The sequence below is a fragment of the Schistocerca serialis genome, chromosome 6 (assembly GCF_023864345.2).
Source record: "Schistocerca serialis cubense isolate TAMUIC-IGC-003099 chromosome 6, iqSchSeri2.2, whole genome shotgun sequence".
Classification (NCBI taxonomy): Eukaryota; Metazoa; Arthropoda; class Insecta; order Orthoptera; family Acrididae; genus Schistocerca; species Schistocerca serialis.
Window position 1 is genome coordinate 634,863,824 of NC_064643.1, and position 14,719 is coordinate 634,878,542.

Consider the following 14,719-nt stretch of genomic DNA (forward strand, 5'->3'; position numbering starts at 1 on the left):
TTTATTCATGGGTTGTACAGACAGGAAGTAAGCCAAGCTGTTAGATTGGCACAATGTAAAATGTTTCAGGAAGCAGTAGAATCAGCTGTTGGTTTCGTTGAAGCACTAAGAAGACCAAATGAGATGCAGAAACAAGAATGCAGAGTTTCAACACAACAGTACAATGCTACAGATGCAATAAGTTGGGTCACAAGCATAAGGATTGTATAGAGAAGCGAATCTGCTATCATTGCAGGATGCAGGGTCATGTTTCGAGAGATTGTCATAACAAGAAGAAAGGTAATGCCAACAACAGACAATCTGACAGATCTTTAAACGAGTATGGGAACATACGGGCCACCACTCCGTCCACCCCTTGCCAGAGACAGTGATTCCTGTTAGTTTTAGAGAAAATCAGACCGAAAATTACTTCGTGATAGGTGCTGTATAGCACAGGAGAAACATCAAACTACTTATTGGCACAGGAGCACAGACCTCATTAATGTAGTGTTGAATAGATAAATGGGATAAACTGAAAGAGCCGCTATTAAAAGTGTGGGGGTTAAACGGAGGAAAACTATGTAACTGTGGAGAAGTTGACATATAATTAATTCTTGGACAAGGCCAAGATGAAGGTGAAAATAATGATAAAGATAAATACACAGCAAGGGTGCAAGTTGTTTCAAATAATGAAACACGTTACAATGGTGTACTTGGATTTGATTTCTTGTCCGCTAACGAGGCAGAGATATTTGTCGCAGAAAGAAGGATCAGATTAGGCTGTAGCAAGTACAATCTAGGAAATCATTCTTCAGATCATACTCAAAGGAGCAGCAATATTGACATTGCAGGAATGGACCATCCAAACGATGCATCAGTTCAGACCATCCAAGTCGATGTTCAAATTGATCAGCCTCAGCAAATTCCCAAGGGAGCAGGAAAGACAATCTACATTGAAGTTAAGTCACCCCGATACAAGGAAGGAACTTTGTTATTAATTGAGTGACCTGAGAAAAGTGAGTTACTGGATACAATGCATTGTTATGTTGCTAGAAGTGTAGGTGTTCCCACAATAGTGAGACAGAATGTTGCAAAAGTCCTGGTTACAATAATGAATATGAGCAATGAGGATGTTGTTTTGCCACAAGGAACGAAAGTTGCTGAAGTGTCGAGCGCAAGTAAAAGTGATGTAATACAGATTCCAGGTGAGGTAACAAACGCTGCAGTTATAAACACAGATTTTTGGAACAGTACCGCAAAACTGCAACAAGGAGATGAAGTTAATAATGAACTGAAGCGCAAGACCTGGGAGAAGATAGAACATTTGACAGCTGATGAACAGAAGATTTTAGCACCTGTTTCATTGGAGAATGCAGATTTATTCCAAGAACGTGCAAATTTACCTGTCACTCATTTAGTTCAGCATTGTATCCATACAGGGAATGCAGCCCTAATCACACAGAAATCTTACCAAATGCCAGTCAGTCAAAGAGAGTTGGTAGAAGACATGGTTAAAGGACAATTAGAAGCCAGAATTATAAAACCAAGAGATCCTTCAGATCCACCATAGTGTTTGCCTGTTGTAATTGTAAAGAAGAAATCAATTTCTGGAGAACCACAGTTCCATTTTTGTGTTGATTACTGATCTTTGAATGCTGTGACCACACCCGACATTTGCCCCTTACCAAATTTAGTGGAAATCTTGGATTACTTGGGCGGATGTCATATTTTTTCAGTATGTGATTTAACAAGTGGTTATCACCAGTTAACAGTGCATCCAGATGATCATGCAAAAACTTCATTTGTAACTGCAACAGGAGTATACAAGTATCTTCGTATGCCATTTGGACTTTGTAATGCTCCAACTACATTTCACTGCCTGGGATTCAGTTTTACGAGGTCTCAACCCAACAGAAGCACTTATTTACCTTTATGATGTAATAATTTTTGGTGAAAAACATGAAGCAGCATACTGAGGGACTACAAGCTGTTTTTGAGCATATAAGAAGTGCAAACCTGTCTTTGTCAATAGATAAATGTCATTTCGCACAAAGTAAAGTTAACTACCTTGGTCATGTTATAACCAGTGAAGGTGTTTGAGCTGAACCAAAATTAATTGACGATGTAAAGAATTTCCCTGAACCCCAAAATTTGAAGGAACTACAATCATTCTTGGGATTGTCAAATTTCTACATATGATTCATAGCTGGTTATGTGAATATAGCAAGTCCAATGACACAGGTACTGAAGAAAGGAGCAATATTTATTTGGTCAACAGAATGCAAAAAGGCAATGGAAGAACTTAAAACTGCTCTAACCACAGCCCCAGTGTTAGCCTATCTGGATTTCAGTAAACCTTTTATTCTTTCACCAGATGCATCCAATTTTGCCATAGGTGCAATTTTGTCTCAAGAGGTTGATGTTCATGAACATCCAATCTCATTTGCTTCCAGACAATTAAACAAAGCAGAATGTAATTACTGAGAAGGACCTTTGTGCTTTGCTTTTTGGTGTAACACATAACAGATATTTCTTAACAGGAAGAGAATTTGCAGTTATTACAGATCATGCTGCACTTAAATGGTTATTCAGCTTAAAGGATCCAAGTTCCAGGTTAACAAGATGGGCATTAAGAATGAGTGAGTACCAATTTAAGGTTATTCACTGATCTAGTAAGAGTTAAAGCAGCTCAAGAAGAAGATCCACAATACAAATTATGGAAAAATGATCAATGTTCTGTCAAAATAGATGGATTACTGTACAAAATCACTAGTAAAAGAAACTGCCTAGTTATTCCAGAAAGCATGAAAGAGCAAATCATGAGAGAACAGTACAATTCTTTATTATCAGGACACTGCAGTAAAAAAGCAACAAACATTAAAATAGCTCAAATGCTTTGGTGGCCGAGCCGATAAAGCTGACGTTTTCGAGTTTGTTTCAGTAACAGACGGAATAATGTAGGAAAAAGTAGAGCACTATTGCAAGAACTGCCAGAAACAAGTGAACCATTTGATAGAGTAGGACTAGATGTTGTAGGACCATTGCCTAAGACTAAGGATGGAAACAAACACATACTGACAATGTTAGATCATTTCTCTAGATACCTTCTCACGATACCAATACCTGATCAGAGTGCTGAAATTATAGCTAAAGTTTTTGTAAAAGAATGGATTCTTAAGTCTGGATCACCATTAAGTACAATTAGTGATCAAGAAACGAATTTTATGAGTGAATTATTTAAACAGACTTGAAAGCCCATGCAAATAACTCAGTTAAGGACTACACCAGCACACCCTGAAGGAAATGGAAGAGTCGAGCGAGTCCACAGAACAATTATTAAAATGGTTAGCAATTATGTGGGCAGCAAACACGACAATTGGGATGTCTGTTTACTGTACTTAGTAAGTTGTTACAATGCCAAAATGCACAGCTCAACTCGCCTAAGTCCATACGAGATCATCTATGGGAGAAGAATGCATTCAACCTTGGACTTTGCACAATCGACTGCCGGAATCAGCAATAAACATGTAAGGGATCTAGCAGGCAAACTAATGGAAGGATGGAGGGGAATGAAACAGCGAAATCATCAATCCTCTCTTCAGGAAGCAAGACAACATGACCGCCAAGCAGCAGTGCCATAGTATCGAGTTGGAGATCTTGTGTATCTGAGCAATGTGGTGTTAAAGAAGAGCCAAGTCAAAAAGTTTAAGAAGTTTTGGAACGGACCATATCCTATCTTGGAGGTGTTGTCACCCGTCACTCTTAAGGCCCAACTGCCCTTTCGTTCGATTGCCGTTCATGTCAGTTGTGTAAACCCATTTCTGGGTAGATTTCCTGTAGCATTGCATGATGACGAGGACCGACCGAGAGGCAGACCTGCTGTTCTCAAACCCAGGAAGCAAGAATCGTGATGTCACAGTCCAGACTTCAAAGCCGAGGCGTTGCCACATTCCAAGCGATCCTGTTCCAGACACCCCTACAACCTTTGTAAATCTGTGTAGTGTGTGAGAGTGCAATCCGTGTGTTTATTTCAGCCACGTGCTTATGTGAATGTGCTGTGAAAATTTAGTATTGAAGCTATTACACGAGTGCACAAGTGAAACTAAACCTTTTATTCCGCAGGTTACCACAAGAAACTCATTTATTTTATGTTCATTGTTAACTCTAGTATTTAGAACTAATTAACCATGTTCATTTTTATTCTAACATTTGCTATGATGGCGTATTCTACCAATGCTGTAGTAATAGTACCACGGAGTGCAGGTGTTTTGTTTGAACCACAATCAGACGTGGTAGTTTCAACAAGTAATGCAAAACTTGTACTCAAGTACAATCTGAGCGAAATTCAGCAACAGTTCAATTCTGTAAAGAAGCAAATTGATCTAATTCATTATGTTAAGGGTAATGATACAATTTTGGAAATGGGTATGTCTTTGTATAATAACTGGATCACAGCCAAAATGCAGGTAGAGTCTAAATTTGCTAATTATGAACAAGAGATTTACTGTTTTTTAAAGTTTTTGCCACTCAAAACTTTAATTAGGCATAAACGTGCCTCATTTGTTTTTGGAGGGAGTATCCTTCGTACTGTATTTGGTACTTTAACTAGTCGAGATCTACTGGAAGTTAAACGCAAAATACTAGTTCTTGAACAACAGTCCAGTACAAATTCAACTAACCTCTCTAATGAAATTATTGTAGTAAAGAACACGCATAGAACCATTACTAACCACACAGTTTTCATTGAACAGATTGTAAAGCAATTTATCTCACATTTCCAAGTAATTTGTTATGAAATGAATGCAAATATCCAAGAACTATTCCAAGGATTAAATGCTGTGAGTGCACGCTTAGATTTAAACACTCTTTTGTTAAGGATTACTGATAGTTTATCAAATGCTAGACTTGATGCCCTTAAGCTTAAGAACAGCCTCGGAAAGTAATTCAAATTATTGTTTGAGCAGTGTACTACTACATCCGTAACCATTTTTACAGATCCTACTATCAATTGAATGAAAGCTAGATGCAACATATACTATGATTTACCTTGTTAATTCTTACTATTTATATGTTTACTACAAGTTAACCACCACACACTCTTTAATGATTGAAGATGAATTAACTGTTATTGTTTCTGTACCCATTGCTAGATCAAAGCATAATTTTGAAATGTATAATATTTCTACTTACCCTGTGAAATGGAGACAGGCAGGTATTCATGTAAAGTACACACTAAATTATTATCTACTGATCAGCAAGGATCGAAGATATTTTGTGTCCCTAAATGAAAATGATTTGCATATGTGTAAACATAGCCATAAGTTAATTTGCCCTGAATCGGCATTATTCTTAGATAGTAGAGTGTACAGCTGTGAGAAAGAATTGTTCATGAATCATTCCCCAAGAGATGATTGCCCTAGAATTTTAACACATCTTTATCATCCATTTCTTAAACGATGTTCTGAAGGTATAATTTTCTCATTTAACTACACTCTTGATGTCACATTTACATATAAAAATTATGATACAACTGAGCTACCTTTTACACTCAAATTGAATAATAGTGGATTAATCTTGAATGCCACACATTGTGATTTATCATGTGAACAATGTGATATGCCTAGTGTTTGCCAACTACATTTCATGCAACTGGACATTTGTCATTAACGAGAATGTTATCTGTTTATTACAATGATTCATACATATTAACATATGGAATACATTCCTTATCAAGTTTTTATGAAGATAATGATTTAATTAAGGATATCCATGAAAATGTAATTTCTTCTAATAATGAGTTAAACTTCACTGAAGTAGGAAATAGAATTAAGTCCTTCAATTCATCCCGTAATGTTAATGCATACTTGATTGTCAGTATTGTGTTTTTATTGCTTTTACTAATTTGTCTTTTGTCAACAGCATTTGTCATGTACGAAATTGTCATCCTGAAAGCTCACTTCTCTGTACCGAATGTTACTGGGTCTGCAAATGAAATAGATGTTGCAATGCCTTCTGATGCCACAACTGGCAAAATAGATCAATAACATCCAGGAGATGCTCTTTTTCTCTGGGGAGAGTGATGTAAAGGTCTACGGGTTTGCACGTAGCCGTACAGTACGTAACGTGCGCTCGCCAGCTGACCTATCTTGGAATGCTGACAATTTGCTTGATCAGTAGATGTGCGTCTGGCCACAGTGCACCACAGGTGAGTAAGCAACTAGCCGCTGTCTGCAGCACGCCGTATAACTAGCGTGGCCTTGGGTGCGAATATGTCTCTTTTCTTAGCTCATCAAGGAGCCTTTCGATATGATCTTAATTAGCCGGTGTTTGGATGTCAGACACAGTGATGATTGGTGTGCGTAGCATGCATGTTTTATAATCATTCTTCTGTTAATAAATTGTTTACACTTGCTTCTTGGTGTTCGTGTATTCTGTACCTCAAGGACCCACTGTTTACGAATCCTGACAAATATTTTGTGTAAATTATCATCCGGGGCAACAACACAAACAATCTCTTTATACTTGCATGGAAATGGACAATGGTTCACTGTGGAAGATTTTATGGACAGACCAAGCCCAGTTTCATGTGACAGGACACGTCAACACACAGACTTGTCGAATATGAGCAACGGAAAATTCACTCGCAAATCAACCAGTACCACTTCATCCTGAAAGATAACTGTGTGGTTTGGGTTTATGGCATCATTTATCATAGGGCCATGTTTTCTCAAAGAAAGCGCTATGATTGTCTTTTGCTCAACCATGTCATTCCAGCTCTCCAACAGTGTGGATGGGATCATTTTTATGCAAGATGGCACACTTCTGCACATTGCAAATCCAGTTAAGCAGCTGCTGAGGCACCATTTCAGAAATGCTTGAATTACCAGCTGCTGTTTCCCTATAGCCTGGCCGTCCCAATCACCTGATCTTGATCAGTGTGATTTCTAGTTGTGGGGTTTTCCGAAAGATGTTGTGTTCAGTGTTCAGATTGCAAACTTAGTAGCATGGGAGGCAAGCATTGTACAACACATTCTGAACATGACCCTGGAAACACTTCGATCAGTTGTGGAACATGCTATTTCTCGATTTCAACTTGTTGCAGAAAATGGTGGACAACATATTGAACATGTTTTGCGACAGTCTTGTGCAAATTAATAATACAATGTGATTTTGACTGATGCGGTTTTTGGCCTCAGGACATTTAAAAACCGATTGATTGATGCTGTTTATGCAGTTTTGGCCTCAGGACAATTAAAAACCAATGTGAGTGATGCTTTTTATGCAGTTTTTGGCCTCAGGACAATAAAAACCGACTTTTCCCATCCGAGGTGATATGACTTTGAGTCATATAACTAACAGTATCACATCTGCACACCCATGCACACTGAGTAGTACAGTTTGTTTAAGGTCAAATGTACACCTTAGGCATTGTTGTATGATTCATTTGCCAAACTTAGTACAGTACAGTCAACCACTATTAAATTATGATGCTTACAGTCCCACCTACTGCTACATTTTGTAATCATTTATTTTTCTTCTGCCATATGTTTTCCCCCTTCTCCGATAATATTACATTCCAATTTCATGTCATTCTGAGCAGTGGTGTTATTTCTACAGCAGTTTGCTAGTTTAACTTTAATTATAATCACCCTGTATTTTAAGTTGCCACAGTCGAGAAGTGCCCATGAAGAGGAATCGCACCATCACCATAGGCCACCAAACTACACAAGGGCAGTGACAAGTCAGGTAAACATGGTTGGACAGAAGTCACCTAATTGATCAAAGAGACGGTGACCCAAGTGTCCACCTGAGAACGGATGTACCGGTGAGACATGCAAAGCTTGAGAAACAGTTTCTGTGTGAAAGGGTTGCCCTCGAGGGACTACTATCTGCAGCACATGTACTGTGTCTTGGAGTAGTCATGGTGCCAGGTGGGGCCGAGTTGTGTGACTGTGACACAATGAGCAGAGGTGCCCCTCCTTGCCACAGCATGTACAAGAACCCCAGCGATCTGGACAGTCTGCTTGGGAGTGAAAGGAAAAACACTGCAGGCATGAAGGGAGTGGCCCTTGTAGCCATCATCAAGAGGCGACCAGAGGCTCAGAAGTCATAGGGAAATCGGACAAAGACGAAACACAAAGTTATTGCAATGTGGCAGTCATCCTATGCTTATGATGCTATGGTGGTGCACTTGCAGCCCTGCCATGAGTCATTCATTAGCCACATGTGCAATTTTGAATGAATGAGAGATGCGTAAGATGTCCTCTAATGAAGGGTCATCCAGTTTTAATGGCCTCGTGCGAACCTCCAGGTCAGGCACCAGTTGAACCACCACATCACAGACCAAGGAATCGGCATAGGAATCCTTACAATCTCGATTAGCACAAGTCAAACTCACATTTGTGGCTAAGTTCTTGTACAAGGTGGGTTCATAAGGTGACTTTACATTTTTATGAAAAAATATTTATTTATTCATCAATATTCATGTTGTCCCCTTCAAAGTAATCACCCTCAGATACAATATATTTGTGCCAACGCTTCTTCCAATCCTCGAAGCACTTCTCATAAGTACTTTTAGGTACAGCCTCGAGTACTTCCAACGATGCAGTTTTTATTTCCTCAATCGTTGAAACTCTTCGTCCTTTCATAGTTTTCTTCAGTTTTGGGAACAGGAAAAAGTCGCAGGGGGAAAGCCGGTGAATATGGTGGCTGAGGCATGATTGTCATTTTGTTTTTGGCCAAAAAATCTCTCACAAGTAACAATGAATGAGCAGGTGCATTGTCATGATGCAAAAGCCATGAATTGTTTTTCCACAATTCCGAACTCTTTTGTGTATTGCTTCTCACAATCAATGCATAATGTCAAGGTAATACTCCTTACTGACCGTACGGCCTTGAGGCAAAAATTCATGCTGCACTATGCCACAATAATTGAAAAAAGAAAAAAAAGAAATGTACATTGCCCAAGCAATTTGAAAACTCATCTTACTTTTTAACAGCCCTCGTAAGTCATAGCCCATGAGCTTTATGACTATCCCAGCTATTTATGGTACTGATGAAATTCTAGCCTGGTTCTGCTGGGAATAATAATTAGTCAGCAGAGTGCATATCTCCTGCAAGGAGAGGACTATGGGACCAGACAGAGGCACCAATGTTTGGAGGTGAACAAATGCGTCCAGCAACACCCAAGACAGAAAGAGCGACCCCTGAATGAATCGTCTGTGACTTGAAACATTGGAATGCTGCTTCAGACAATGCAAATATGTGTCCCAATGCTCCGTTGCGTCACTGAAAGGAGAAAACAATGGAGGACAGAAAGCGATGTCAAAGAGGGGGAGGGGGGCAATCAGTCCCTACGGCGCAGCGATCTCCTGCACATGAAGTTTGTCTTCTAAGAGCTGAAGCGACTTTTGTCAGAAGTCCAACTGTATCTGCTGCTAGTGCATCAGCTGCTGCTGTTTCTCAAGCAGGCTAACCAATTTAGCTTCCATGGAATGAAACAGCTTCCATTTACCTCATCGCCAATAGCTATATCTGTGAGTTGTCAGATACTGGTGCACATGTCAAAATGGGTGAGAAATGATGATGACAAAAGACGGGAAGACCGCCTGTGGTCGGGACTCAAATCCACACCAGAGTTGAGCAACAGGGCAGACAAATGGCAGACCAGACACAACAAGAGCAAGGCAATAGCAATCTAGGTTACAATGAAGTGTGACAAACTTTCGACACAACACTGTCAACAGATCAAGTACAAGCCACAATCCAAATTGAGACCAGAGAGGAAAACCAATATAAAGTGAAGTCATCAGCAAGTGGTCAGTAGTATGGTGCAGACAATAACAAACGTTATCAGACAAAGTACACGACAGACTGAGCGGTTGAGGTGTGACAGTATTTATGCCAATTGTGAGGGACACTTTTGGTCAGTGTATTCATGTAGCGAGATGGTGGCACACTCACTCGGCGAGTGCAGCACTGTGGTGACAAGATCCATTTTTTCCAGTGGACATTCAACTTCCACGTGGCCCTATATCACATTTATTGTCAATATTCTTTGCGATTCCTTTCACGAAAACATCTATGTCTGCTAACACTTTCTGCACACTACTAATCTCAAACATGCTTTCAGACGGAAATTTATCAATGAGTCTTCCTGCATATGTTTAGTTCTGTTCACTGAGGAAAATTACTCTTGTATTTGTGTCTCAAGACTTCCAAAGGCCTCTGTGGTACACAATAGTCAATCTCGATTTCCCTTAAATGACAAATAAATTCTTTTTAAAGAAAGGGTTCTCAAAATTTTTGGAAGTAATACTACACAGATTTTATTTCTATCTGTTAGACAGACATCTTGCATAAAATGAGAAACAATTAACCCTTTTTATTTTGTCTCTTACATTTTTAGTTTTACATACATAAATTTATAGCAAAAATATTCATCACCATCATATTTAAAATATTTGTAATTAATTCACCTTATGGCACTTGTAAATTCAGTGCATAGATAATTGATCACCATTCAAGAGGATCAGATACTGCAAAAATGGAATAGTGCTCAGTGCACCATAGTAGAAACACAATAAATTTCATTTAGAAATACAGTAATATTTTTGTAGACAGTTACATGTTTCAGAGTATTTTTTGACACTTCACGTTGTGTGGATGTGCCTCTTTGGGTGCAGTGGTTTCCTCCTTATGACCTGATGCCATAGTTTCCTCAATTTCCTTAACCCTGGAATAATTATGCAAATAAAAACATGATTAAAGAAAATTCCCATATAATGTAACCTATACACAAAACAGAAAGTCCACTGTACTCACGTGCGAGGAACTTTGGTGAGGTTGATGACACCAGTCTCTGTTACGACAACATCATCCTCAATTCGTACACCGCCAAAGCCCCTCAGTCTATCTATTTCTTCCCGTACAAGAAATTTAGATTGTTCTGGGTTAGACAGTGCTCGATCAAGTAACTAAAAGTAAAAATAAAACACAATATTTAAGTATCATTCTTCAGTACTGAAAATATGACAGTCACGCTGTAAAAGTCTTACACAAAAATGGAACCAAACTGGAGCAAACTCGCAATGAAATACAAGAGATATATTATGCTATAAAGTCTTTTGTGCATGTGCTTTGTATATTGAGAATATGTGATCAATAATCTTTTTAAAAAATAAGTTTTTACCTGAAAATGTAAGTGAAGAAAAGGCAGTGGGAATGTAAGTGTACTATGCAAATAATTGAATGTACCTGATAATGCCAGAATTTCTTGGTTTTTAACTTTCTGTATATTCTAAAGCAACAAAGAAGAAAAGAGATGTGTTAAGGATAATGTGACGTGTGAATCATATTGTGAATGAAATATATATAAATAGTTGTATAACATCAAATTGTTTACAAATTATAAGAGTAACATCAGTTTGACTACAACAAATCATCCTCGAGGGAGATAAAGAAGGAAACAAAGATACAAGACAAACAAATCAAAAAGGAAACAGAGGTGAGAAACAGAAGAGAGAAAGAGAAAAAGAAACAGAAGTATGAAAGCAGAGAACTGAGAAAGTACCAAATAAAGTGTAAAATGGATCATGAATCATTGATCTGTAAGCTTTAAATACTATTTTATCATCATTTTCTTCAACATTCAAGTGTAACTACACACCAATGTGACAAAAGACATGGAACAGTGATGTGCACATAAGCAGATGGCATTAGTATCACGACTGAGCGAGGTGGCGCAGTGGTTAGCACACTGGACTCGTATTCAGGAGGACTACAGTTCAATCCCACATCCGGCCACCCTGATTTAGGTTTTCTGTGATTTCCCTAAATTGCTCCAGGCAAATGCTGGGATGGTTCCTTTGAAAGGGCATGGCTGACCTCCTTCCCCATTCTTCCCAAATCCGATGAGACCGATGACCTCGCTGTTTGATCTCTTCCCCCAAACAACCCTACCCAATCCATTAGTATGACGTAACATAAACAGATGGCATTAGTATCACATACACAAGGTACAACAGGGCAGTGAACTGGTGGAGCTGTCGTGTGTACCCAGGTGATTCATGCGAAAAGCTTTCTGGCATGATTGTGACCACACAATGGGAATTAACAGACTTTGAATTTGGAATGGTACTTGGAGCTAGACTCATGGGACATTCCATTTCGAAATCATTAGGGTATCCAATATTCTGAGACTCACAACGTCAAGATTGTGCCAAGAATACCAAATGTCATGCATTACCTCTCACCACAGACAACTGACTTCACTTAACAATAGAGAGCAGTGGCGTTTCCATAGAGTTGACAATACTAACATACAAGCAACACTATGTGAAATAATAGCAGAAATCAATGTGGGATGTACAACGAGCATATCTGTTAGGACAGTGCGGCATTAATGGGTTATGGTAGCAGACGAGCAATGCAAGTGCCTTTGCTTACAGCACATCAACTGCAGCATCTCTCGTAGCCTCATGAACGTATCACTTGGACCCTAGACTAGTGCAAAACTGTGGCTTGGCCAGATGAGTCCTCACGGTAGGGTTTGAGTGTAGTGCAGACCCCACAAGGCTACAGATCCAAGTTCTCAAAAAGGCACTGTGCAAGCTGGTGGTGGTTCCACAATGGTATGGGCTGTGTTTACATGGAATGCAATGGGCCCTTTGGTCCAACTGAAGTGATCACTGATGGGAACTGGTTATGTTTGATTACCTGGAGAGCATTTGCAGCCATTCATGGACCCCAAGTTCCCAAAATGATAATTTTATGTCACAAAGTCACAACAGTTCACAAGTGGTTTGAAGAACATCCTGGACAATTCGAGCCCAACATGAATCACATCAAATATATGTGGGACATAATCGAGAGGTCAGTTCGTGCACCAAGACCCAGCACTGGCAACACTTTTGCAATTATGGATGGTTACAGAGGCACCATGGCTCACTATTCCTGTAGGGCGCTTCCAACGACTTGAAGAGTCCATGCCATGTCGAGTTGCGTACACCACACCAGGCAAAATGAGGTCCAACACAATATTAGGAGGTATCCTACGATTTTTGCCACCTCAGTGTAGTACTGCAGTTGCAGTGAAATGTCTGACTTTGTACAGGCGAGGATGAATGTGTTTGTGTTCACACATTAGTCTGACTGATACCTCACCCCACCCATGGTTGCAACATCCACAGTGTAGTTTGCATCTGAATGCTTCTGTAAAGCTTACTTGATGGATAGTTACCACAAGTTTCAAAGCATTACCCATTCTAACTTAGTGATTTTCAATGTGTGCAACTTGTAGTGTTAATTTATCTGTAAGACAGAGCTCCATAGTAACAACAGTTGAAACAGCTGCTAGGAAGTGGAAAAAAAATAAACAAAGAAAGACAGGTAAAAGAGAGAAATATTGAAGCCTGGGCAAAGGTATGGATCAGCATATCAGAAGCCTCCTTAATGAAGAGGATGAACTCATATTACCACTACAGATAAATGAAAGATCAGATGAGATGTCACCAGATGTATTATTTTTATTGGAAAATCACATAAAAATATCTTTTGTATGGGCTATGCTAATCTGTTACAATCCTAGCAGCACATCTTTGAATTTGTTCTATGTCTGCTGTCATGCCTGTTTGATAGGGATTCCAAACACTGGGAAACTACTCTACAATTAGTTGCACTAGTGTCTTGTACATTATTTCCTTCACAGATGAACTGCATTTTCACATAACCCTTACATCAAATCTAAGTCTTCCATTCACTATCCCTAATCCTGATTTGATCCGATTGTCTTATTTCATGCACTTCTTAATATTACTCCTAAATACTTACATGATGTGACATGCTCAAGAAGTTCACCATTAATCTTATGATCAGATACTATACCGTTGTCACCCTTGTCATGGGCATTATCTTACACTTATTCCCATTAAGAGAGATGTCTTACATTACACCAAGAGAAAATATCCAATTCTTTCGGCAATTCCTTACACCAGTGAACAATCTTACAGTGCTGCCAATAAATCATTTATATAAAACTGAAAATCCTATTATGCTTCCTTGAGGCACATCAAATGTTGCTTTACTATGGAACATTTTCCATCCAGTACAGCTTAGGGTGCGATTCCGAACACGGCGACAGCGACCGACCGCTGCAGCAGAAGACAGACGGCAATGCTGCCGCCTGCAGTCGGTGCGTTGCGGAACGCAGCGACAGACAAGCTATGCAGTTGCCGGGAACAACTGCGCGAGGCGAGATGTCTGTTAACACCACCGCTGTTATTGGGCTATTGTTGGAAGAGGAAGACGATGATATTTTATTGTTGCATTCCAGAAAAAGATGAAAGCTAGTAATGCCTTTATATAAAAGCAGAACTGCAGAAGGTAGTTACGCAGCACTGATAAAAAGACATTTGTTAGGTGATGAAAATATCTTCAGGAGCTACTGTCGTCTAAATAAAAGACAGTTTAATTTCGTGCTCAGTTTTATTAAAGATGACATAATGCCACATTGCCAAAGAAACACAATAAGTGCAGAAGAAAAATTATATTTGACACTGAGGAAACTCCACAAAATGTTATACATTATTAGATTGTGCTGCAGTTCCAAGACTTTGTGACAGAGTTGTGGAGGTTGAAGGGCTGCTGTTATCACTTGGATGATGTGTGTTGCACTGTGCAGCCATTATTTCATAATCAGAAACGATCATATTAGTTTTTCTTTTGGCTTCTGCTTTATAAA

At 39.2% G+C, this 14,719-nt stretch overlaps 1 protein-coding gene across 1 annotated transcript in view; it reads right to left on the minus strand.

The window, feature by feature from the left end:
• Positions 1 to 10,338: 10,338 nt before the first annotated feature.
• Positions 10,339 to 14,719, minus strand: part of LOC126483721 (xaa-Pro dipeptidase) — a 914,390-nt gene continuing 910,009 nt past the window's right edge. Inside the window, exons 11-12 of the mRNA XM_050106824.1 lie at positions 10,804 to 10,955; positions 10,339 to 10,714 (exon numbers count right to left, since the gene is read on the minus strand). Coding sequence (XP_049962781.1) covers positions 10,612 to 10,714; positions 10,804 to 10,955 — 255 coding nt within the window. The 3' untranslated portion in view covers positions 10,339 to 10,611. The remainder of the gene's footprint in view (positions 10,715 to 10,803; positions 10,956 to 14,719) is intronic.